General features: G+C 38.9%; 1 protein-coding gene across 7 annotated transcripts in view; it reads left to right on the top strand.

Moving 5' to 3' along the window:
- Nucleotides 1-22,609, top strand: part of Prp18 (pre-mRNA processing factor 18) — a 35,963-nt gene extending 13,354 nt beyond the window's left edge. For 2 of the 7 annotated variants that reach the window (XM_070084872.1, XM_070084873.1), the window contains one exon: nt 21,055-22,609. In XM_070084872.1, coding sequence (XP_069940973.1) covers nt 21,061-22,110 — 1,050 coding nt within the window. In that variant the 5' untranslated portion in view covers nt 21,055-21,060 and the 3' untranslated portion in view covers nt 22,111-22,609. Of the gene's footprint in view, nt 1-14,145; nt 14,284-14,305; nt 14,748-16,419; nt 16,529-19,122; nt 19,210-21,054 lie in introns of those variants that run through there. The other 5 variants (XM_053786387.2, XM_053786398.2, XM_053786406.2 and 2 more) reach the window with 5 other exon arrangements.
- Nucleotides 22,610-25,067: the final 2,458 nt, after the last annotated feature.

Consider the following 25,067-nt stretch of genomic DNA (forward strand, 5'->3'; position numbering starts at 1 on the left):
CATGGAAAACACGGGCAATCTTTTTGTGGCAGAACTTCAGCGGCATCACTCAGTTCCGGGACAGCAGAAGCCACAGGTCACTGAAGTCAAAGGCACAGAGCATGATGAAGACCTGGCTGGAGACCGGCTTGAAGGAGGTCACGAGTGAAGTTACCTTCTTGGGTGGGCAAGTCTTGATTGACCTATTCATTAAGTACAGCACTGCCATCCCATCCAGTGCTGCAGTTGTGCACCTATTCTATATAGGCAAAGATATCTTGCAGAAAAAGGCACAATACCGTGACTGGAACGATACACAAATAACATGCACATAGAAGAGAGGAGCTTATGACGACGTTTCGGTCCGACTTGGACCATTTACAGAGTCACACTAACCAGAAGTGGAGCAGGATTGCTTTATAGGCAGGAAGAGGTAGTGGTGGTAGTAGTAGTAGTAGTGGTACTACTACCACTACTACTACTACTACTACTACTACTACTACTACTACTACCACCACCACCACCACCACCACCACCACCACCACTACCTCTTCCTGCCTATGTATAACCGTCGTGCTCCACTTCTGGTTAGCGTGACTTTGTACATGGTCCAAGTCGGACCGAAACGTTGTCGTAGGCTCCTCTCTTCTATGTGCGGGTTATTTGTGTATATCTTGCAGGCCAAGAGAGCTACCCTGTCAGATGGAAACTTTGAGAGGCTGATGCTCATAAAGGGCAACCAGCATCACATCAAAGCGATGGAGAAGGCACAGCCAGAGTAGTAATCAGCTCAGCCATCATCTGATCTTGGCATGATACCAATGCTATGCATTTTGTACAGTAAATAAAGTGTATATTTGATCCAAACTGATGTATGATTTCATTTGTTAAACCTATTTGTGTGCACCTGTATGGCTGTATTGCTGGTGCAGCTATAAGTCGGCCTCAAGGTTTCAACTTTAAGCATGATTTTCAACTACTTGTTTTTAGTTTACTGGGTTCAAAATCTAAATTTGGTTAAATGCAAATATGAACAGAAACAGAATAAAATGAACAAATACAGTGAGTAACTGGAACTAATGAAGAAAACAGTCAAATAAACTAACTCAATCTGTTCGGGTGCTGAGGGGCTTCAGTACAGCGACAAGTGTGTCCTTGTCGGTCACTTGTGTTACATCACAAAATTAAACATTCGCTATTTTCACACTAGTGGCACTTGATCATCATACAACCTTGGCATTCTATATCTTATTGGGAAGCTCTCCATGTCTGTTCTAAAAGTCTTTAAAGTAAAAGTAAAAGACCAAAAAACTAAACAATCTGAATTCATGTGAAAAAGCTAGCATTTAGTGTTAGCTTCTGCTAATTTTTTCAGCTGTTTAGCATTAGCGGAGCTAAAGTTTTAGTTAGATGATTAGCAGTTAGTAAAGCTAACTTTTCAGTTAGCTCTCCCCACCACTGGTATTCTTTGGGTCACCCTGCTTTGACAGAAGATGACCATTGAGTCAAAAAAAATAAATTATTAACTCTGATATTTTATGATGTAATAACATATTATGAGTTTTAGAGTGGGTAGGGGATGTGTAGATCACGTGTTTACCTTGAAGCATATATGTGAACAGTATTTAGATAAAGGTAGGGAAGTTTTTATTGCATTTATGGATTTAGAAAAGGCATATGATAGAGTGGATAGGGGAGTAATGTGGCAGATGTTACAAGTATATGAGGTTAATCATAGAATTAATGAAGAAAAAAAGATGAGTGGTGCATTGAGGTATATGTGGAGACAAAAAATGTTATCTATGGAGGCAAAGAAGGGAATGTATGAAAGTATAGTAGTACCAACACTCTTATATGGGTGTGAAGCTTGAGTTATAAATGCTGCAGCGAGGAGGCGGTTGGAGGCAGTGGAGATGTCCTGTCTAAGGGCAATGTGTGGTGTGAATATTATGCAGAAAATTCAGAGTGTGGATATTAGGAGAAGGTGTGGAGTTAAAGTATTAGTCAGAGGGCTGAAGTTGTTGAGGTGATTTGGTCATTTAGAGTAAATGGATCAAAGTAGAATGACATGGAGAGCGTATAAATCTGTAGGGGAAGAAAGGCGGGGTAGGGGTCATCCTCGAAAAGGTTGGAGGGAGGGGGTAAAGGAGGTTTTGTGGGCGAAGGGCTTGGACTTCCAGCAAGTGTGCGTGAGTGTGTTAGATAGGAGTGAATGGAGACGAATGGTATTTGGGACCTGACGAGCTGTTGGAGTGTGAGCAGGGTAATATTTAGTGAAGGGATTCAGGGAAACCAGTTATTTTTATATAGCTGGACTTGAGTCCTGGAAATGGGAAGAACAATGCCTGCACTTTAACCCTTTCAGGGTCCCCAGGCCCTCTCCGAGACCTGTTCTCAGGGTCGCCAAATTTTCAAAAAAAAAAAAATATATTTTTTCAGGGTCCCCAGGCCCTCTCCGAGACTTGTTCTCAGGGTCGCCAAATTTAAAAAAAAAAAAAAAATTTCTTATGAAAAGATAAAGAATCTTTTCCCAATCATATGAAATTTGATGGAAAACTTACGGAATTATGCTCTCGCGAAGTTAGCGGTCTCGACGATGTTTACGCATCGGCGATTTTGCCCACTTTGAGCCCTATTTTCGGCCAATTCCAGTGTACTAGTCGACAAAAATCACAACTATTTCGTTAGAACTCCATTTTTTTCTATCGAATGAGTACAAGAAACCACCCATTTACCGATTTCAACTATCCAATAAAGTGGTCAGAATTTAGCAATTTTTGCCAATTTCACACAAATTTCAAAAGATGCCAATTTCCAAATAGGGTCCAGAATAAACAAGAAAGACATTCCTGGCACTAAAATAACATTTCCTCTGTCCATTAGTCACGTCCCCATGCCCCTCTTACATTCTTTTGCTTTCCACTTTGAATTTTTATTCTCACAAAAAATAGAAGATTTACTGTTATGCAGAATACTGCATTAGTGTAGAAATGGTATAAATAATATCAGGGCACTTGTGAAAGAATATTAGACTCGCCAGTTGACGTGTATTGGATGATTAGCATGATTTGTTTACTTTTGAACTTTGGTAAAAATCGAACATTTCTGCTACTTTGAGCTCAATTTCAAGGTACTTTTCATTGTAAAACCAGTCAAAATCATCTCAATTTCTGTAATATGTCTTCCATTCTATAAAATGAGACCATGGAAAACTAGAATACAACAATAAATACCATACGAAAATACAGTGCCAAGTCGCTGTTTTAATCCAAAAACATGGTCTAGGTTTTTTTTTTTTCTCATTACGCACTGTGTGCTGCAGGATTTTTTTTATACTGTGCACACTGACCACATAGACCCATTCTTTCATATGTAGGCCTACCAGCTTTCTCACTAGATTTGAGGGCACTAGAATTTAGACATACAGTGGACCCCCGCTTAACGATCACCTCCTAATGTGACCAATTATGTAAGTGTATTTATATAAGTGCGTTTGTACGTGTATGTTTGGGGGTCTGAAATGGACTAATCTACTTCACAATATTCCTTATGGGAATAAATTCGGTCAGTACTGGCACCTGAACATACTTCTGGAATGAAAAAAATATCGTTAATCGGGGGCCCACTGTAGTACTAGTACGTCAAAAACTCTGGTGCGTAAGCCGTACTAGTATGTCTGAAACCCTGAAAGGGTTAAAGGAGGGGTTTGGGATATTGACAGTTTGGAAGGACATGTTGTGTATCTTTATACATATATGCTTCTGAACTGTTGCATTCTGAGTGCCTCTGCAAAAACAGTGATTGTGTGAGTGAGGTGAAAGTGTTGAATGATGATGAGAGTATTCTCTTTTTGGGGATTTTCTTTCTTTTTTGGGTCACCCTGCCTTGGTGGGAGACGGCCGACTTGTTGAAAAAAAAAAATATTATGAGTTATAGATAAATACAGTTGCAACTTTATGTCAGAGCAATGTACGTATATCATAACCAAGACTTAGGATTAACCAAGGAATTTGATTTAGTTGCATTTTTCCATCTCCCCTTAATGAAAAATCTTCAAGTAATCTGGAGTGATATAGTACAATTCTATTTAGTTGTAGTTTAGCTTAAAGTCTTCATGCCACCCACATTTGACCTGTTGCATACAAGCTTCTCAATGAATGAAACAAGGAGTGTTCTAGTTATTTTTTCATAGTTTTCTCTGTAATTATGCAATAATGCCCACTAAAAAGTATAGTTGTACACTTTTTCTGTATACTCATGACTATGATAAGCAAGATAATTCAGTAAGTGCAAAAGTTGTTAAAAAGAGTGTCAAGTGCAGAAAGTAATGAAGTTGAAAAGTCAGTGTGAAGCAGAGGAAGGCAACAGTTCACTATGCCTCACTTGAGGACATGAGAGTACACATTATTCTTAACTATCTCTCCCTTGAATTTATTATCAAAAATAAAGTTGAATAGACGAGTCAAATTTAATATAAGCTACATCTTATCTTTATCTCTTTCCTATAGTTGTCAGTATAAACCAATTTGCAGTGAAATTTAAGAACATAAGTACATAAGAACATAAGAATGGAGGAACACTGCAGAAGGCCTACTGGCCCATGCGAGGCAGGTCCTTATCAAAACGACCTCTACCTAAAGCCACCCAAGAAATAACTCCCGTACGCAATGACACCAATCAAACCCAGCCCCTCCCACTCATATATTTGTCCAATCTCTTCTTAAAGCTACCCAAGGTCCTAGCCTCTATCACCCCACTGGGAAGACTGTTCCACGCATCTACAACTCTGTTAGAAAACCAGTACTTACCTATGTCCTTTCTAAATCTAAATTTTTATTTTTATTATCACACCGGCCGATTCCCACCAAGGCAGGGTGGCCCGAAAAAGAAAAACTTTCACCATCATTCACTCCATCACTGTCTTGCCAGAAGGGTGCTTTACACTACAGTTTTTAAACTGCAACATTAACACCCCTCCTTCAGAGTGCAGGCACTGTACTTCCCATCTCCAGGACTCAAGTCCGGCCTGCCGGTTTCCCTGAATCCCTTCATAAATGTTACTTTGCTCACACTCCAACAGCACGTCAAGTATTAAAAACCATTTGTCTCCATTCACTCCTATCAAACACGCTCACGCATGCCTTCTGGAAGTCCAAGCCCCTCGCACACAAAACCTCCTTTACCCCCTCCCTCCAACCCTTCCTAGGCCGACACCCTCAGTACTTTATTAATATCTCTCTTGTTTATGCCTGTCATCCACTTATACACTTCAATGATATCTCCCCTCATTCTACGCCTCTCCAGAGAGTGGAGATTTAAGGCTTTAAGTCTATCTTCATATGGGAGGTTCCTTACACAGTAAATCATTTTAGTCATTCTTCTCTGTATGTTCTCTAATGAGTCTATATCCATCCTGTAGTAAGGGGACCAAAACTAAGCAGCATAATCTAAATGAGGCCTCACTAGTGATGTATAGAGCTGTAAAATAACTTTTGGACTTCTGTTACTTATACTTCTTGAAATAAATCTAAGTAATCTGTTGGCCTTGTTGCACACACTAAGGCACTGCTGTCTTGGCTTTAGATTTCTGCTTACCATGACTCCCAAGTCTTTTTCACATTCTGTATGATCAATCTCTACTTCACCTAGATTATAGCTTCAAGGGTTATTTTCATTATCAAGGGCTAGTACCTTACACTTATCCACATTGAACTTCACCTGCCATTTTTCAGACCAAGACATTAATTTGTCCAAATCCTCCTGGAGTTCATTGCTATCCTCCTCAGAGTGAATTATACAGCCTATCTTTGTATCATCAGCAAACTTACTCACGTCACTCGTAATCCCTTCATCAAGGTCATTAATGTAAATTTTGAACAAGAGAGGGCCTAAAACTGATCCTTGTGGAATGCCACTAGTGACTAATCCCCATTCAGATTTCACTCCATTAATGGAAACTCTCTGCTTTCTATTGGTAAGCCATGCCTCTATCCATGCTAGGACTTTACCTCCTATACCATGAGCTGCCACTTTTCTTAAGAGTCTCTTGTGGGGTACTCTATCGAAGGCTTTACTAAAATCCAAATAAACAATATCATATTCTTTATCACTGTCAACTGCCTCAAATGTTCTATTGAAGAACGTCGGTAAATTTGTCAGGCAGGAACGACATCTCGTGAATCCATGCTGAGATTCATTTATCAAGTTATGCTAAGATTCAGAAGATATGATTAAAATATCAAGTGGTAAATTTACAGTGAAATTTAAGATATGATTAAAATGTCAGGTGGTGCTGAACTTGGGTGATCACATGAAAGCAAGTTTATATCATGTTAAGCTAATTGCTGGTAGAAATGGGGTCATTGCATAAAAGCGAATTCACATAATGCAGAACAACATAAATAAAGGAAGGAAGCCTCTACAAATTTCTACAACATAAGCCGTGCAGTATTCCGTTTTGCTTTAAGTCATGGAAGAAAATGACTTCATGTGTTGGTAAGTGTTCACAGCAGATAACATTAAGCTGTTTTCTTTCATTTTGTATGATAAACACTTTATATGGGTGTGAAGCATGAGAATCAGTACTGCCAATGATGCCTCTCTCACATTTGGTAGTAGGAGTAGAAGTAGTAATAATAGTAGCAGTAGCATTAGCAGTAGTCATAGTATTAGCAGCAGTAGTAGTATAAGATTTAGTAGTAGTAATAGCAGTAGTACATGGAGTAGTAGCAGTAGTAATAGCAGCAGTAGTAGAAGTAGTAGTAGGAGCAGCAGCAGTTGCAGTAGTAGTAGTTCGAGGAGGAGGAGGAGCAGCAGCATCAATCATCCAGCTGTTAAAAGCAGGTGGGGATATAGTGTTTGATTGATTGGTGATGATATAAGAATGTGAAGCTAAACAATGAGCCAAGATTAAGATTTGTGCTAAGAAGTTTTCGTACAAGGACTGATTCTACAAGGAGGCATGCTGTATAGCCCTTGTGGCTTAGCACTTCTTTTTGATTATAATAATAATAATACAAGAAGGCATACAAAAGCCGTAGAGAGAGAGTGAGTGAGTGAGTGTTACCTGAGGACCAGTTTATGGATGGCTATGGTCTCTGATGTGATATGAAAGAGAGCTATTGGTATTAGAAAGGCAAACACTTCATTTGCATTCTTAAGTCTGTCAGAAGTGAAGTAAACACCAGAAGTATCATTGGGAGGAGGATAAGAAGTACATATCAGATTCTATAGTTTTAACTACTCTCTCCTTTTAAGGAGGTGCCTTGGTGCTGGTGAAAAACTCTTGATGCAAGGAATTGGAGCCACCTCCTCATCTCGTAACTCAAACCTGATTACCTCCCATTACCTTGGCACTGTATGACCACTACGAGTTTACCTCTTCCATTATAATAACAATAACAACTGTCTCCAGTGGTTTGGATTCTTGTTTGTATGCACAACTTGTGCCTCCTCACAGAAATAAGTAGAATGGTAGAAATGATAAGTTAGTTTCTTAGAATTAAAGTTAAATGATTGCTGGTTTAAAGTCTATTGACTACATGAGGACCAATTAAGGATGCATGCGACCTTGCCATCAGTCAAGGATGCTTTAATCCCTTCAACAGAGATTAAAATGAACACTCAGCATAGACAGGTTGACAGATGTAGACCTCTCTGGGGTCACTGGATGCATTTCACCTGCACACTTAACAATGAAGAATACTTTAATTCCTAAACCCTATACGAATATAAATTAGATTCATTTATAACTAATAGAACTATTGTACATCTATGATAAATTTCTTTAATGTTAAGTACTAGTCAGTAAGCCATTAAATTAAGTCGGCCCATAATGCCTAAGCATAATAGAGGCTCTCTTTCCACTGCAACCCATTATTGTAAATACATAACTGCAATGTATTACTTGCAAAGAAATAAATAAATTTGAATTTGAAGGGGGGGGCAAAGGTGCCCCAATGCTGGTGAAGGGCTCTCAAAGGAATTAGAGCTACTCTTCCCTTCAGGTCAAACTCGATTACCTCCCATTCCTCAAGTGCTGTATGCCCTGCATGAATTAAATGTTTCTCTATGACTATAATAATCATTAATCCACAAAACGGATTAAATTGTATAAGTATGCATATAGATACTATATCCTTGGCCTTTTGGTGTATATACACTGAGTTGTATGTTCTTCAGTGCATAAGTAAGTTTATTCAGGTATACACAAATACGTACAGTTACATAGATTATCATACATAGCAGCATGTGTAGAGAACCTAGGATAGCCCAAAAAAGTCAGACAGAGTGACTTATTTCCACTGAGGTCCTTTTGCTATCTTACCGATAATATTACATTTATAAAAGTTAAATGTGGTAGATAAGAAATTATATAAAAATGTCACACAAAACAAATTATATAAAATACTGAATATTAGCCTTCATGAGCAGTATATATATTATTGTAACCACGAACGAGTGGTATTAAATCAATAACAACACTGCAACTAGCCACTGTATGTCCTCGGATCAAGGTAAAACACCTAGCACTGCCGGGTGCTTGATTCTTGTAGGATTGCATGGTTCTGTGAGTTAGAGCATCATGTGATTTTTGCTTACCATGAGGCAGGCCAAAACGATGTGGGTTCAAATCCTCCGCTACACGCAGTGTTGTTATTGATTAAATACCATTCGTTCATGGTTACAATAATATATATACTGCTTGTGGAGGCTAGTACACCAAACGGAGTAGAATGAAATTAGCTCAGAGGCTCCCACACCACCGTATGTCCTCGGATCAAAGTAAAACACCTAGCTCTTCTGGGTGCTTGATACTTGTAGGATTGCATGGTCCTGTGGGTTAGAGCGTCATGTGATTTTCGCTCACCATGAGGCGGGCCAAAACGACATGGGTTCGAATCCTCAGCTAGTTGCAGTGTTGTTATTGATATACAGTGGAACCTCAGCTTACGAGTTTAATTCGTTCCATGACCTTGCTCGTATCCTGATCTGCTCGTATGCTGAGTCAGTTTTCCTCATTTAAATTAATTGAAATGCCCTTAATCCATTCAAGCAGAATTCATGCTCTGGGAGGCAGAACAAAAATACTTCAATATGATGCTAATATCAACTTTATGCTTTATTTATCTATCACAATTCATCTGACATGACATAATAAACAATATAAATAACAGAAACCTGATACATACTCTAGAATGAATAAAATATATCATTGTGGCGGAGGCCATTCCCTACCTCAATCAGCCGCCTGTTGTGGGTCAGTGGGGGAGACCTCCCGTCATCCTCCGACACTCCCACACTCCCAGCACCACCATCCCAGCTTTGTGAATATGTGTTCAGTTCCACTTCTCTCCTACAAGCTAGCTGTATTTGTGAATTGTGTTTTGATCTTTTAATTACCATATCATGTAAATGCCAAGCAATCATGACACCCAGTAGGCATACCAGTGTTGCTGACTTACTGCCTTACTGAATGACTTACTGACTTGACTGACTTGACTGACTTGACTGACTGACTGACTGACTGACTGACTTGACTGAATGACTTACAGTTAGACTTTTTCACTGAAGAGGACCCTGAAATGGTGTCTAGAGGAGTTGATGCCTTACCGTCAGTTGTATAATGCACTGCGGAGTAAAATAGAACAGAAATCCATTACAGAATTTATGCACACTCCAGTACAACCATTGATTTCAGTACCAGAACCTCTACCATCCACCTCAGCCCAGTAGAGCCACAGCATAATTCTCTACTCTCTTCATAATCCTCCACAAACACCAGCACCCACAATTTAAGGTAAGAAATGCTATTATTTCTGTTGCAGTTATAGTCTTAAGCAGTAAAAACAACATAATACAGTGGACCCCGCCTTACGATATTAATCCGTTCCCGAGAGCTCATCGTAAGCTGAAATTATCATTAGCTGAATTAATTTTCCCCATAAGAAATAATGGAAATCAAATTAATCTGTGCAAGACACCCCAAAGTATGAAAAAAAAAATTTTACCACATAAAATATTAATTTTAATGCACACAAACTGAAGAAGACATGCACAATTACTACTCTACTAAGTTAAGAATACATGACACTTACCTTTATTGAAGATCTGGTGATGAATGATGGGATGGGAGGAGGGGAGAGTGTGGAAGTTGTTATTGTTTAGAAGGGAAATCCCCTTCCATTAGGACTTGAGGTATCAAGTCCTTTTCCAGGGTTACTTCCCTTCTTCTTTTAATGCCACTAGGACCAGCTTGAGAGTCACTGGACCTCTATCGCACAACAAATCTGTCCATAGAGGTCTGTACCTTCCATTCCTTTAAGATTTGCCTAAAATGGGCCACAACATTGTCATTGTAATAGTCACCAGCACGGCTTGCAATAGCTGTTAGGGTGATTTTCATCCATAAAGGTTTGCAATTCAACCCACTTTGCACATATTTCCTTAAACTTTGAAGTAGGCACAATGGATTCCACAACTGGCACAGGTTTCTCAGGGTTAGCCCCAAACCCTTCAAAATCTTTCTTAATTTCCATACTAATTCTCACCCTTTTTACCACAGGGTTGGCACTAGAAGCTTTCTTGGGGCCCATGGTGACTTATTTTGCAGTTACTGAAAACACTGATAATATGAAATGTACCGAATGTATGCTTAGATGCGACCGCACTGGCTGGCATGTAAACACTGGTACCCATGGGGCAGCTGAGGCCACATGTGGGATGCGTCCCTGACGAATCACGTAAGGTGAGTTTTTTATCGTGAGGCAAGGCAAAATTTTTGCATTTAAATGCTTCGTATGGCGGATTTAACGTAATGCAATGCGTTCGTAAGGCGGGGGTCCACTGTACATCATGACAGTGAACTACAATTATATAGTATTCACTTTTATTTTTGTAAGATCTGGGAGTCAAAAAACAAAATGTTTGAAGGGGAAGCTCGCATCCTGAATTTTTGCTCATATCCAGAAACAAAAATTGACCGAGTGACTGCTTGTATCCTGAAAAACTCATGTGGTGGGGCACTCGTAACCCAAGGTTCCACTGTGTGTATGTGTGTGTGTGTATATATATACTAATGTTATTGAAGTTGAATTTGTGTGTGTGAGTTTTCATCTGAGCTGCCTCCTGGTGTTATCTCTGCTACCACATTATTTGCTATATTCCTCCATTTTAGATGCCTTAGGTTAAAATCCCCCACAGGAGCAAGATGTTGGGGGCAGGAGCTGGAAGATTTTCCAGACAGTGGTCAAGTTTCAAAACCTGTTCCTGGAATTGTTGGGACGTTGCATCCGAAGGCTTGTATGCAGCCACAATGACCAGATTTTGGTTCTCGATCTTTACTGCTAAAACTTCAACAACGCAACGGTCTGGAATTTTGAGACTCTCTGATCGTGGGTTCTAACCCTGCCCGTGGTATGGTTTGTTTACATCTGTGTAGGTTGTAACCTGGGATCCAGATTTCGTTGTCCAAGTGATCCTTTATGTGGGTCCCTGTGTAAACCACGAACATTGCATTTGACTCTGTAAGCAGTCCACAGATGAAAGGTATTTTGTTATTCATTGCTGGCTTTAGACCCTGTATATTTGCAAAGATGAATGTCGTCGGATTGGTGGTATTGGTGGTCATTTTTTCCTGGCACTAGTATCTGTTGTTTTGGAGTAAAGGCCATCGACTGTTATTCCACTCCGGAAATGATTGGAGGCTATATAGAAACAAAGGATTTTTGTCTTATGTTGCTGCAGCACTGTTTTGGGTATTAGTGTCACCTTCTTTAGAGGCTTTATGGTGTCACCCTTTGATGGTGTCACCTGGGGCGGCCCTCCCCCCTTACGATGCCACTGAATATGCCCATATATACGTATATGGGTATATATTTATTAGTATTGTTATTACTGGCTAATTACCGACAACTACTCAGTGGAAGTCAGCAATTATTTTACACTTTTCAATACATTAAACCTAAGTACATCATGGAATAAGTATTTCTTGAGCCAATTTTTATTTAGTGTATTTAGTCAAGGTTAGGTTTGTTTAGGTAACATTTGGTCACGTTAAGTAACTTTAATCTTGAAAACACCAACCATCTTCATATACATTGTCAGACATGAAACACACCTCATATCTTTGAAATACCTTTGAAGGGTTTTGAGAGTTTTCCTACTCTGGCAGCCTAGTCCTGGAGCCAGGCTTGGCCTGTGCCTTTGTGTGCTGCATGACCCATATATATAATGTATTAATTTTTCTTATAATTCCCAAAAATAACAATTTGCACAATAAATGACTTATCCTATAATGTACCTACAGTAGTTTTATGTATATATTATTATTATTATTATTACTACAAGGTATAAAATAATGACTCAATTCCACCGAGTAGTTATGGGTAATTATTATTATATTACATTCAAAATGTATGACCCTAGTGGGTTTAGTGCTTGGCTTTGATTAGTATAATAATAGTTACATTCAAAGGGAGCAATAAACCTGTAACATGTGGGAATTGGAAGGCAATCAAGTTCAGTCAAAGAAATTCAAATTCAAAGTTTATTCTCTATAAGGATTACAATGCTGAGTTTACAGAAATTTGGTTATTGTTTGGTTTACATGTAGTAAAATTGAGATTACAGAGTGTACCACTAGAACGCTTAGCATGGCTAGGCATTTCGGGCATACTTAGTTTTATTCTTAAATGTAAAATATTACAAATTATGAGGTAAGTTGCTATTATGGCTAAGTGACTAAATACTATTTTGTGAGTTTAGCAATGTGAATGCTTTTGTTTTGGCACAGTATACAGTTTCAGTATTGGAGGAGATTATAGGTCCATTTCCTTGGATCAAGAGCCCCTTCAAGGCATGACCCTTGAAGAATGTATATACGTACAGATACCTCTTGGTTTATGTACAATAATAATTTAATCTAGTCCAGTCCCTGGACCCATTATGTACCTTTGTAATCTTTTGACTACCGCCCACAGGATGGGTATGGGGTGCATAATAAAGATATTAAACTGTAACTGTAAACTGGTGCTAAACCTGAAAGGATCATGGTTTATATATATATTATAATCATAACTAAGCGCTATACCCACATGGGTCATACAATACAGCATAGTTTATTTACAGATATAAAAAAGCTCTAAACCTACAAGGCCATACAGTGCAGTATATACAGATATACACCACCTGGTGTACATATAAGAAAATAAGTTCATTTAGGCACCAGTACACAAGCACATGATAATATAAAATACCTAGTATAACCCATGAAAGTCAAAGCGATTTACCCTCTCCTCAAGAGATTTGTCTCTATGATGCTGGTGAAGCGCTATCGATCCAAGGAACTGGAGCTATCCTCCTCTTCCTTAGATCACATCACATTCCCCAGGCAGGCGCTGTACAACCTCGAAAGGACCCCATTGGAAATAAGCCACAGACTTTTTTTGGGCCTATCGTAGGTAATCCACACATATCCTCCCCTCAGTGAAGGTTCCTTGACGCTAGTGAGGGGCTCTTGATCTAGGGAATTGGATCTTTGCCCCAGTTCCCTAAATTAAGCCTGAATACCTTCCACATCCCTCCCCACAGGCGTTGTATAATCCTACGGGTTTAGTCCTTCCCTTTGATGATAATAATAATAATACACATATGCTGCTATGTACAATTATTATAATAAAAAAATGCTATGTATGATAATTATGCTTATGTGTACCTGTTCTTGAGTAAACTTAATAAAGGTCCAGCGTTTCCCCATGAATAAAGTAACAGGTGCACATTCAGATAAACAACTCTTAATTTATATAAATATAAATATCTTGTAAAAATACATATACAGTACACCTTTTGTGTGTTTATATTTCTCTAGAGATGTACACCTTCCAGTACGTATCAACTCAAGGTGAATTATATGTTTAATTAGGTACAGTTGCACACATTTAGGTGATTACAATTATGATATATAGCAACATATGTGTAAATTACCTAGGATAACCTCAAAAAAAATAGTGATTTATATTCATTGGGGTTCCTGAGTCCTTATGTGAATCGTATTCTTATTGTTCGAATCTCTTAATCGACTACAAAATATTTACGAAAATATTGTTTACTTCAAAACTGCTTATCTATAGATAAATAATAGCAATATACCACCATTTACACTATTTGATAACATTTATGCATCGAATAATTCTGTTTTTTTTAATGTGAAGAATTGAAGGATTCGGACACAGTAAACAAAACCTGAGAGGCTGCTGCTGTTGGACCGTCAAAGAGGCTGATTTTTTTATTATATATATATTCCAGGTAAGTTGCCCATCAAGGGAAGTACCTTGATGCTGATGAAGGGCTCTCGTTCGAAAGAACTGGAACTATCTCCCTTTGTTTGGGTCGGATGTAGATGCTTCCCATTTCCCAAGCACTGTGACCCCTGCTGTTTTAGCGCAGGCAGGTTGTATAAATAACTTGATGAACAGTGAATGATGGTTAGTTTGCAGCTCCTCACTCGAATGGGTATGAAGAAAAGTTCTAGATGTAGCAGGCTTATGAGGGACATTGACGATAAGATTTGTTCGGATTTTTAACACTGAGGATAAGCCATCCAGGATAACCCAAGAAAGCCAGCGTCATCGACGACTCTCTCTCTTAGTCGACAATAATCGACTAATACCCAGGTTTCTACATACTACTAGGTGAAGACATGGCATGTGTAATGAAACATGCCCAACATTTCCACCTGTGCCGGAAATTGAACCACGGATACTCACTGTGTAAGGCAAATGTGTTACCTACCAAGCCACTGGAAACATATTCCTGTTGTGGAAATTTTTATATATCGAGATATTAGCAATAATAATAATGACGTGACCCAGCAGCAGTGGGTCGCTGGTCGCATTCTCACCATTAACACACACCCACACCACCTAACTCTTTCATCATTTAACTTAACCTAACCAGAATAATAGATATTAAGACAGGAAGTGATGAAAGACAGCGGTGGTTGTGTAGGTGGTCAGTGTTGGTGGTGAGGCAGTGACCAGTGATCTTTGACCCAGTCATCAACTGCTGTTGTGTGTCTGTTTAGTGCATCATTATTATTGTGGTGCTATGGCTGATATGCTGATAAATAATAATTTCCACAATAGATAAGCATGTTTCTTCTGTTACGGATACGGATGTGTTGTAGTAAGTGGTCAGTGCTACAGGGTTCTGACCAGGGAACAAAGTATATATTGACCCTCTTCCTTTCCTTGGATCAAACCTGATTATATTACATTTTCCAGGCACTGCTGGGCACCTATGTGTCTAGTGCTTTCTCATAAATGTAATAATTATATATGGTGAATTCTTTGCTAGCCTTTATCCACAGCACTACTTATACAGTGGAACCTCTGGTCACGGCCATAATTCATTCCAAAACTCTGGTTGCGACCCTATTTAGTCATGACCCTAACCTAATTTTCCAGACTCCTACGAGCTGTATGTAAATATTGTATTTTTAAGATTTTTAAGTACAAAAATAGTTAATTATACCATAGCAGCATCAGAACTAGCAGCCTCTCCATGCCTTACCACACTATGAATGCAACTTCTCTTACGAAACTTTTCAAACCATCCTCTACTGGCTTTAACTTCATCACTTTCTGCACTCGTAGAAGGGTAATTCTGCCACAAATCACTATGTATCTTCCTGGCTTTCTCGCATATGATCGCCTCGCTTACACTATCACTTGCAAGTTGCTTCTCGTTCAACCACACTCGCAACAATTTCTCCACCTCTTCCAGCTGTATAGCCCTTGTGGCTTAGCGCTTCTTTTTGATTATAATAATAATAATAATTCACCTCTTCCAGCACTTGAGGCCTCTGCTTGGTTAACATTGTAACTCCCTTAGCAACATTAGCTGCTTTAATAGCCACTCTCTGCTTCAGAATAGTCGAGATCATAGACTTAGGCTTCAGCACACCACACTCATACTTTTCAATAATTTCCTTCTTCACCTCTATTTCAATTTTCTTCAAACCCTTCTTTTTACCCTCATTACCACTCTTCACTTGCTTAGAGTCCATGGCTAATTGCAAAAAGAATTCAAAAACACACGAAATACAACACGAGGAGTTCACAGCAAATGAACGCACGTCTGACTGAGACCTGTTGTGTACACAAACAACAGGAAGTGGGGAAAATTGGCACCTGCAAAAAAATGGCACAATGTGAAAATTGGTGCAGCTGTGTTTGTTTGGCACCTGATTGTCTTCATGACCAGATGCAAAAATTTGGCAAATTTTTTGGTCGTGAACAGTGGCGGCTTGTATACAGGCACTGCGGAACTGCAGCACCCCCTATTTTCACTCTGTATTATTGATGATATTCAATGTAATGAGTCTTTTTTTTTTCTTTAATTCTTTCTTTATACTTGTACATTATATAATTTCATCAACAGTCATCAAGAGATCAAGGAGAAAATTATTAATCTTTTCGCACAAAGTAGAACAAGAAGAATGGATTTCATTTTTAAATGAATGGGTCAAGCTTGAACTGTAACAATTTAGGTAAGTAAAAACATTTTTTTGTTTATGATTTTATCAAGCTTATGTATAAATTTTCTTTTTATATGCTTGTTTCGTTTTACACAATATTAAATCAATGGCTAAAAATTTTCTGAAGCAGCACCTCCACTAATTTTAGCTATGAGCCATCACTGGACGTGAACCGATTTGTTCGTGTTCAGAAGTGTTCGTGACCAGAGGTTCCATTGTACACTTAATAATATGGAAATACTGTAACTCAGGTCAAATTTCAGTACCAAATAAAGAATTGGTTAGTTATGAATATCACAGTAAGCCTGTGATGCTAGACATACATACATAAAAGTAAATGAGGTTGCTCATAACTTCTCGGCTTCGCCTAGCCAATCTTAGAAACCAGTGAGAGCAAGTAAGTCAGCCGCGTGACTTGACTCGTACCATCACAGAAAAAACATATGAAATGGAGGCTATGAGTCCTCACTCAAACCATTAAGATATTAAATTGTTTTCATACTCTCGAACATGAAAAATTATTTGGAGTGCAAAGTAAGTTGATAACTTAAAACAATGAAATGAAAATTTTAAGCAAGAGATGAAACACGAATATGTCTACAGATTTTTTTTCTTTTTTGCCAAAAGAATTATAGCAAAATGGAACAAACTGCCTGCTGAAGTTGTAGGTGAGGCAGACAATATGGCTATTTAAAAACCAGCTGGACAAGCTGTTTATAAGCACAAGATTTAACTTTGTACTATACAGGGACTAACTGTGGTCAATATATGCCTGATAATTCAGCAACTACATCAAGACAAACAGTTAACACTAAGCCACTTTGCATATAATAATACTACTATAGCAGTGGTAGAAATAGAGATAATAGTTATGGTTGTGGTAGATATAGCAGTGGCTACTGGTATTGTAGTTTTTGCTCCAGAGCTGCTCAGAATATCAGGTTGCTCACATCTACCTGCACCAGAGTATCCAGAGGTAGAAATAGTGGTTTAGCTGCCTCCCAGTATACAGTAGATCCCTGGCTGACTTTAAGAGGGAGCAAGACAGGCACCTAAAGTCAGTACCTGACCAGCCGGGCTGTGGTTCGTACATTGGTTTGCATGCAGCCAGCAGTAACAGCCTGGTTGATCAGGCCCTGCTCCATCTCAAGGCTTGGTCATGGACCGGGCCACAGGAGTGTCAACCCCCAGAACATCGTCCAGGTATACTCTAAGTATGTAGGTGAATGGTTCAGAGAACCGAGGTATACATACAGCTCTGGGTGGCAGCAGGGTAATAAGTAGTTACAGCAGAAGTAGGGCTGAAAAGTAAAACTAGTTGCTAGCTAATGCCCTCCATCTACTTACTTATCTCTCAATTATGAATTTAATGGTTTTCTTTCAATATGGTATGGTATGTTTTTCCCCCCAATTTCATGAAGGGAGTAGGGGAAGGGGAGAGAGCCTTTTGCTTTACTGTCCTTTACTTAGACATCTAGATAATATATGATGATTTTTTAATCTAGATAGAAATAGATAATCATTCTCAGCAGATACCCTTCATGGAGTGGACAAGTCATCTGCTACCTGTCTTTCCAGGCACTACAGATACTTTCAGTTGTTTGTACAGTATCTCCAATCAGAATCAGACATACAGTGGAACCTCAAATTTCAAACTTAATCTGTTCCAGGAGCTAGTTCTAAATTCGAAAAGTCTGAAAATCGAAGCAATATTTCCCATAAGAAATAATGGAAATACAATTAATCCGTTCCAGAAACCCAAAAATATTCACAAAAAAAAATACATTTTATAGAGATTAATTACAGTTTTACATACACACAACAAATACTATACCTGGAGTTTACCTGGAGAGAGTTCCGGGGGTCAACGCCCCCGCGGCCCGGTCTGTGACCAGGCGGCCTGGTGGATCAGAGCCTGATCAACCAGGCTGTTGCTGCTGGCTGCACGCAAACCAACGTACGAGCCACAGCCCGGCTGGTCAGGAACCGACTTTAGGTGCTTGTCCAGTGCCAGCTTGAAGACTGCCAGGGGTCTGTTGGTAATCCCCCTTATGTATGCTGGGAGGCAGTTGAACAGTCTCGGGCCCCTGACACTTATTGTATGGTCTCTTAACGTGCTAGTGACACCCCTGCTTTTCATTGGGGGGATGGTGCATCGTCTGCCAAGTCTTTTGCTTTCGTAGTGAGTGATTTTCGTGTGCAAGTTCAGTACTAGTCCCTCTAGGATTTTCCAGGTGTATATAATCATGTATCTCTCCCGCCTGCGTTCCAGGGAATACAGGTTTAGGAACCTCAAGCGCTCCCAGTAATTGAGGTGTTTTATCTCCGTTATGCGCGCCGTGAAGGTTCTCTCTACATTTTCTAGGTCAGCAATTTCACCTGCCTTGAAAGGTGCTGTTAATGTGCAGCAATATTCCAGCCTAGATAGAACAAGTGACCTGAAGAGTGTCATCATGGGCTTGGCCACCCTAGTTTTGAAGGTTCTCATTATCCATCCTGTCATTTTTCTAGCAGATGCGATTGATACAATGTTATGGTCCTTGAAGGTGAGATCCTCAGTTATGTATATAAATATAAAATAACACTTTTACTTACCCTTATTGAAGATTGGTGATGGCATCTGGAAGATAGGGAGGAGAGAGGGAGTCGGGGTTAGTGTTTGGAAGGAGAATCCCCCTCCATAAGGACTTCAGGTAAAGCCCTCTCTGGGGTTACTTCCCTTCTCTGTCTTTTAATGCCACTAGGACCAGCTTGAGAGTTACTGGACCCCTGTCTCACAAAATAACTGTCCACGGTCCTTTGTTTCTGTCTCACAAAATAACTGTCCACAGTCCTCTGTACATCCTGGCAAGCTCAACAAGTCTCACACCACTCTCATACAGTGGACCCCCAACTTACGATATTAATTCATTCCAGAAGTCTGTTCGGGTGACGTTACCGAACGAATTTGTTCCCATAAGGAATATTGTAAATTAGATTAGTCCGTTTCAGACCCCCAAAAATACACGTACAAAAGCACTTACAAAAATACACGTACATAATTGTTCGAGTTAGGAGCTGATTGTAAGGCGGGGGTCCACTGTACTTCTGTATTATTTCCTTCTTCACATCTATGGTGTTTCTCACTTTCTTTACCACAGGGGTACCACTAGCAAGTTTCTTTGGGCCCATGGTAGCTTATTTCACAGTCCCACAAGCACTAAACACAATGAAATAATTATAAAATGTTTGAATGAGAGTGCATGTTAATGTTCACTCAAGCATAAACAAAGCCAGACTGGCTCACAGCGCCTGCACGGGGACGCAGACAGAGTGGGCTGGCGGACAGGTCCGGTACCCAGCGGTCCGAAAATAGGGGCACGTTTGATAATTGGGACAAAGTCGGTTCAAAAAAAGGGTTCTATTTTTGAAACATTCGATATGTGATATGTTCGAATTTTGAGGTTCCACTGTATTGTGTTGAACTTATCTTGCTTATTCTTTTCATATACAGTAAATGATTTGTTGGGTAAGAAAATACCTCTAATATCTGCTAAATCTTATTAAAAGCAAGAATAATCTTGTAAGATTTGATTTTCACATTTTATGTAATTTTAAGCTCCTAGAGTAAATCTTAACAAGCAGTGTATCTACACCATGCCAGCTACCCAGATTCCTAGGCTATGGCACTTGTTATAGCCAAGGCCAAAAATAAATATAAACTGAATATTTAATGTTAGATTTTTTTTTTAATTCCACCATCCATCTCCCACCAAGGTAGGACAACCCAAAAAAAATGAATCATTCACCACAATTTATTCAATAGCTCTCTTGACAGTAGTGTGCAGGCTTCATAATTCAAAAACCCCTCTGAACTAGAGCATTCCCATCCTTTCAGAGTAAATGCACTATACTTCCCACCTCCCTGATTCGAGGTTGGCTAACCAGTTTCCTTGAATTCCTTCATAAATGTTACAATGTACACACTCCAACAGTGTGTCATATTCCTAAAGCCACTTGTCTCTATTCACTCTGATCTAACATGCTCACACAACTATTGGAAGCTCAAGCCCCCTCACTACTTGAAACCTTCATACCCTCCCTCTAACTCTTACTGTAATACCCCTAGCCCCTCCTGAACCAACTCCTACCTCTCCTTCCTTCCACATCTATGCTCTTTAATTTTTACATAATATTGACACCACACATTGCTCTTAAACATGTCATCTCCACTGTCTCCAGCCTTCTCCTACTGCAGTGTTTAAAGTCCATGCCTCACACCCATATAAAAGGGTTGTTACCACTGTACTCAGGTACATTGCTCATTTTGCCTCAAAATGCATATAGTGTACCATTAAAAATCACACCCAGATGTGATGTGTTTTGCTTTAGTTTTTTAATTTCAGATTTAATCTAAATACTGTCTTGTACAGCATACTATATTTTTTTAAATAGTACAGTACCTTGGGTACTTTGCATGTCCATATAGAAGGGGCATTAAATTTGTAGTGTGTTGTTTTTAAATTATTTATCTCCTAATAATATATTTCTCTTAACAGCACAATATGTTGAGTTTGCTGAAAAAGGAAATTGAAGCTAAAAAACGATCACTAGAAGAAAGCAATGTTTTTGAGGGAGAAAAGAAGTACTTCAAGAGAAGTGAATTAGGTGCACGCCAAGCAGAAGCATATTGGAAAAAGTGTGGAATTGGATCAATTGGTGGTAACAGTGGACATGGAGGATCTAATGTTAATGAAAATGGGTCTTCAGTGTCTCGGGATACAGTGAATGAAGAAGATGTTGGAGATGCACCTGAGTTACCACGTGTGGAGGTTATTCGTCGATTACGAGAACGAGAGGAACCTATTTTACTGTTTGCTGAGAGTGAACATGATGCATTCCGAAGATTAAGAAGATTAGAAATATTAGAACCCGAGGTTAACAGAGGTCTTCGAAATGACTTCCAGGAAGCTCTTGAGCGTGTAGATCAGGCATACTTGAATGAAATTTTAAAGACGGAAGATGGCGAAGGAGCTCGTAATGTTGCCCTTTCTGGTGAAACCATTACCATGGAAAGTGTAATTGAAATGGCAAAAGATCTTAATAATGGCAATGCTACCAATGAATTGAGATGTAAAGTTATATTTAAATTTGTACAGCTTATACTACAATTATGGGGCAGTAAACATAATGCAAGACCTGAAGCTGAGAAGACGAGTGTTAGAGGCAAGATGGACTCTGCTACCTACACGCAAACACAAGCATACTTAAAACCCCTTATCAAATGTCTTAAGAAACGCTCCTTACCAGATGACATTATGGAGTGCCTCGTAGAAATTGTGCAACATTGCTTAGATGGAGACTATGTTAAAGCTAATGATGCTTATTTACAAATGGCTATTGGAAATGCACCTTGGCCTATTGGCGTCACCATGGTTGGTATCCATGCACGTACAGGACGTGAAAAGATCTTCAGTAAGCACGTAGCTCATGTGCTGAATGATGAAACACAGCGTAAATATATCCAGGGCCTAAAACGTCTCATGACAAAATGTCAACAGTATTTCCCAGCAGACCCTTCCAAATGTGTGGAGTACAGGGCTGTAGCTCAGTAATTTTAGAGTATACTTTGTATCTTACAAGATTAATGGCTAACTTTGCACATTGTTTTATGAAGTATTGTATTTGTACCTACCTTCTGCCCCCTGTCTTAAAAATTGTTGTTGGCATAGCTGTTTTCTAATAGCTGTTCTTTTAATTTCACCACTTATGGACTCCAACAGTATTTCTCATTCTAATTTCTGTGATTCCTCAAAGACTGTCATTCATGAATTTAAGATATATTTGTGATTAACCCTTGAATTACAGGGATGTTAAAGCTCAACAAAATTGTACTTGTTTATTATTATAATAAAAAAGAAGCACTAAACCCATGAGGGTCAGTTACATGTACAGTACAACAAAAAGTAGTTCATTAAGTACCTTTTTAATAGGTTAAATTACAGTAGTCTTTAAATTGTTAATGTAAAGAATATTAATGAACATGACTATTATCATCACACTATTTGAATATAAATATTTTAATAAAAAGAAACTATAAGCTTAATTAAATTTTATTCCTCCCAAATTGCAACTACAGTATGGAAGATGAATATTGCTAATACAGGTTTGTCTTTAAGCTACAAACAAAAATGCCAATCAGTGATTTATATTTGAGAGTTGCATGGTACCTTTGATATACCTCTGATGAGTTCCAAGAGTTTTTCCACTCCCAGAGTCCGGCCATCGGCCAGGCTCATCATGGTACATTTTTCACTTAGCTTCAGCTGAATGCAAGTAGAGAGCTGGTGCAAGGGGACAAAAATTTTTGAAGTACCACATGTCTTAGGATCCTAAGCTGTAGCTTAGCTTGTAAGTGCTCTCCCAATGAATGTAATAAAAATACTTAAAAATTTTTTTTGGAAACTGCCAGTGTGGATAGGAAGGTTATGAAGATGCAATGTGCAAAACATACTCATAATAGGACACCATTCCTCTGTGTACAGCTTTTATCAAGTCATTCATTCATCTTGCACAACTTGATAGAGCTCTACCATGAACAAAACTGTCCCATTAAAAGTTGTACCATACCAACACCTGTCAGCATCGTGTCTGTAGTCCCATGCATCCAAACTAAATATCCTGTAAGAAGGGTTGCCTTAATGTCAGTAAGGGGCTTCTAATTCAGCAAATTAAAGTTACTGATCTCTTCCTTTGACTGAACCAGATTACCTCTCATTTCCCAAGGGAGATACTGATCTCCTTGGACAGAACCTGATTAACACCCATTCCCCAAGTGCTGTATGACATCTATGGGTTTTGTGGAAAATTCTGAATTTTCGTAAATTCATCATGTGTAAATTTGAATACAATAATTGTGTAATAAAATGTGATGCTGATTTGACCCTTGCGAGGAATTTTGAATAATTGTGTAATAAAATGTGATGCTGATTTGACCCTTGCGAGGAATTTTGAGTGTGGGGGGGATGTAGAACAGCTGCTGAGTGATGCAGAGAGGAGATGCCATATTGAAACTGAATGTGTGAATACTGGTCTGAACTGTGCAATGTAATCAGGCATTCTCAAAGGTCAACTGATGTACATCAACCTCGATTCATAATTTAGAAATTGCTGACATGTTCCTCCTGAAGAATTGGGATAAATAATGTGGAAAACCTTTACATTTTGGCAACAAGAATGGAAAAAATAGAGGACACCGATTCTTCCTAGGAGCACACCTTCGTTAAGTGATGCTAACCCATAATGTACAGTAGCTTTGCTTTGGCCATCATAAATTCTAACTATAGTGGCAGCATTAGGGTGCGCTTCCAAAGAATAATAGTGATCCAGTAATTGTAAGTGGTGATACAAATTTCCCTTCTAATAACATATAATTTATATGCCATAATTATATTGTGTGTGCCCCAGCAAGCCTTAATCATAAACACCACTACACAACTTTAATTTACCAGGGTAGTAATGTCAGGTCTAGCTTTTAGTGAGAGTGGTAGGGAGTGGGCATCAAGGGAGTGACAGTTTGACAACCTACTGTGACTAAGTCCCAGTTCACCCAAATTACTTACAGGAAATTCAGGTAATTCCCTGTAAACCTCATGCAGGTAATTGCTCACATAATTCACAAAAGGTTAGTGCTTCCCCATATATTTAATGCCCTGTTAAACCTTTCTACATATTAGAGTGCCATGGTACTGTTTACCTGGAGTTTACCTGGGAAGGGAAGGGGGAATTGATTCTGGTAAGGGGCTCTTGATTCAAGGAACTGGATTGGTCCTCCACTTGAATCGAACCTGAATGCCTTCCAGTCCCCAGGCGTTATATGACCCTTGTGTTTAGCACCTCCTTTGATTAAAATAAGTAGAAATAAAAATTATATTAAAAAATGCTTAATACCAACATTATAAGATATACAAGATACAGGATAATATCACTGGCACATTTTATACATTATTGCGACACATGGTGTAATTTAAATTAGGAAACAATCAGTGCATATACATATATATTATAGTAATGTTTATGGTCATGTGACATAAACATCTCATGGGAGGTGAGTGGATGCTGATGAAGGACTCTTTGATCCAAGCAACTGAACGTATTCCTCCCTTTCCTTGAATCGAACCTGATTGCCTCCCATTCCCTCCGAACTATATGGCCACCGCAGATTCAGAGCTTCCCGATTAAAATAAAAATAATTTTAAACGGTGATCTATTTGACTACATTGCATGTAGCACGCATGCATTATCCCCTTAATAGCAGCGCTGTATAGCCCCTGTGGCTTAGCGCTTCTTTTTAATTATAATAATAATATCCCCTTAATAAAAATGTCACTTAGATATGGCCGTACTTGACAGCTTGGGATGATAAATCATTACATGCTAATGTGAATATTTTTTAATTGTTTTTATAAACTTAGTTCTATTCAAGTAGAAAAACGCAGTCAACTACTAACACCAGACACACAGAAGATAATATATCACTGGAAAAGCTCCCATCTTGTTCCTCATCCTTATA

Source organism: Cherax quadricarinatus, chromosome 14 (assembly GCF_038502225.1).
Source record: "Cherax quadricarinatus isolate ZL_2023a chromosome 14, ASM3850222v1, whole genome shotgun sequence".
In the NCBI taxonomy this organism is placed as follows: Eukaryota; Metazoa; Arthropoda; class Malacostraca; order Decapoda; family Parastacidae; genus Cherax; species Cherax quadricarinatus.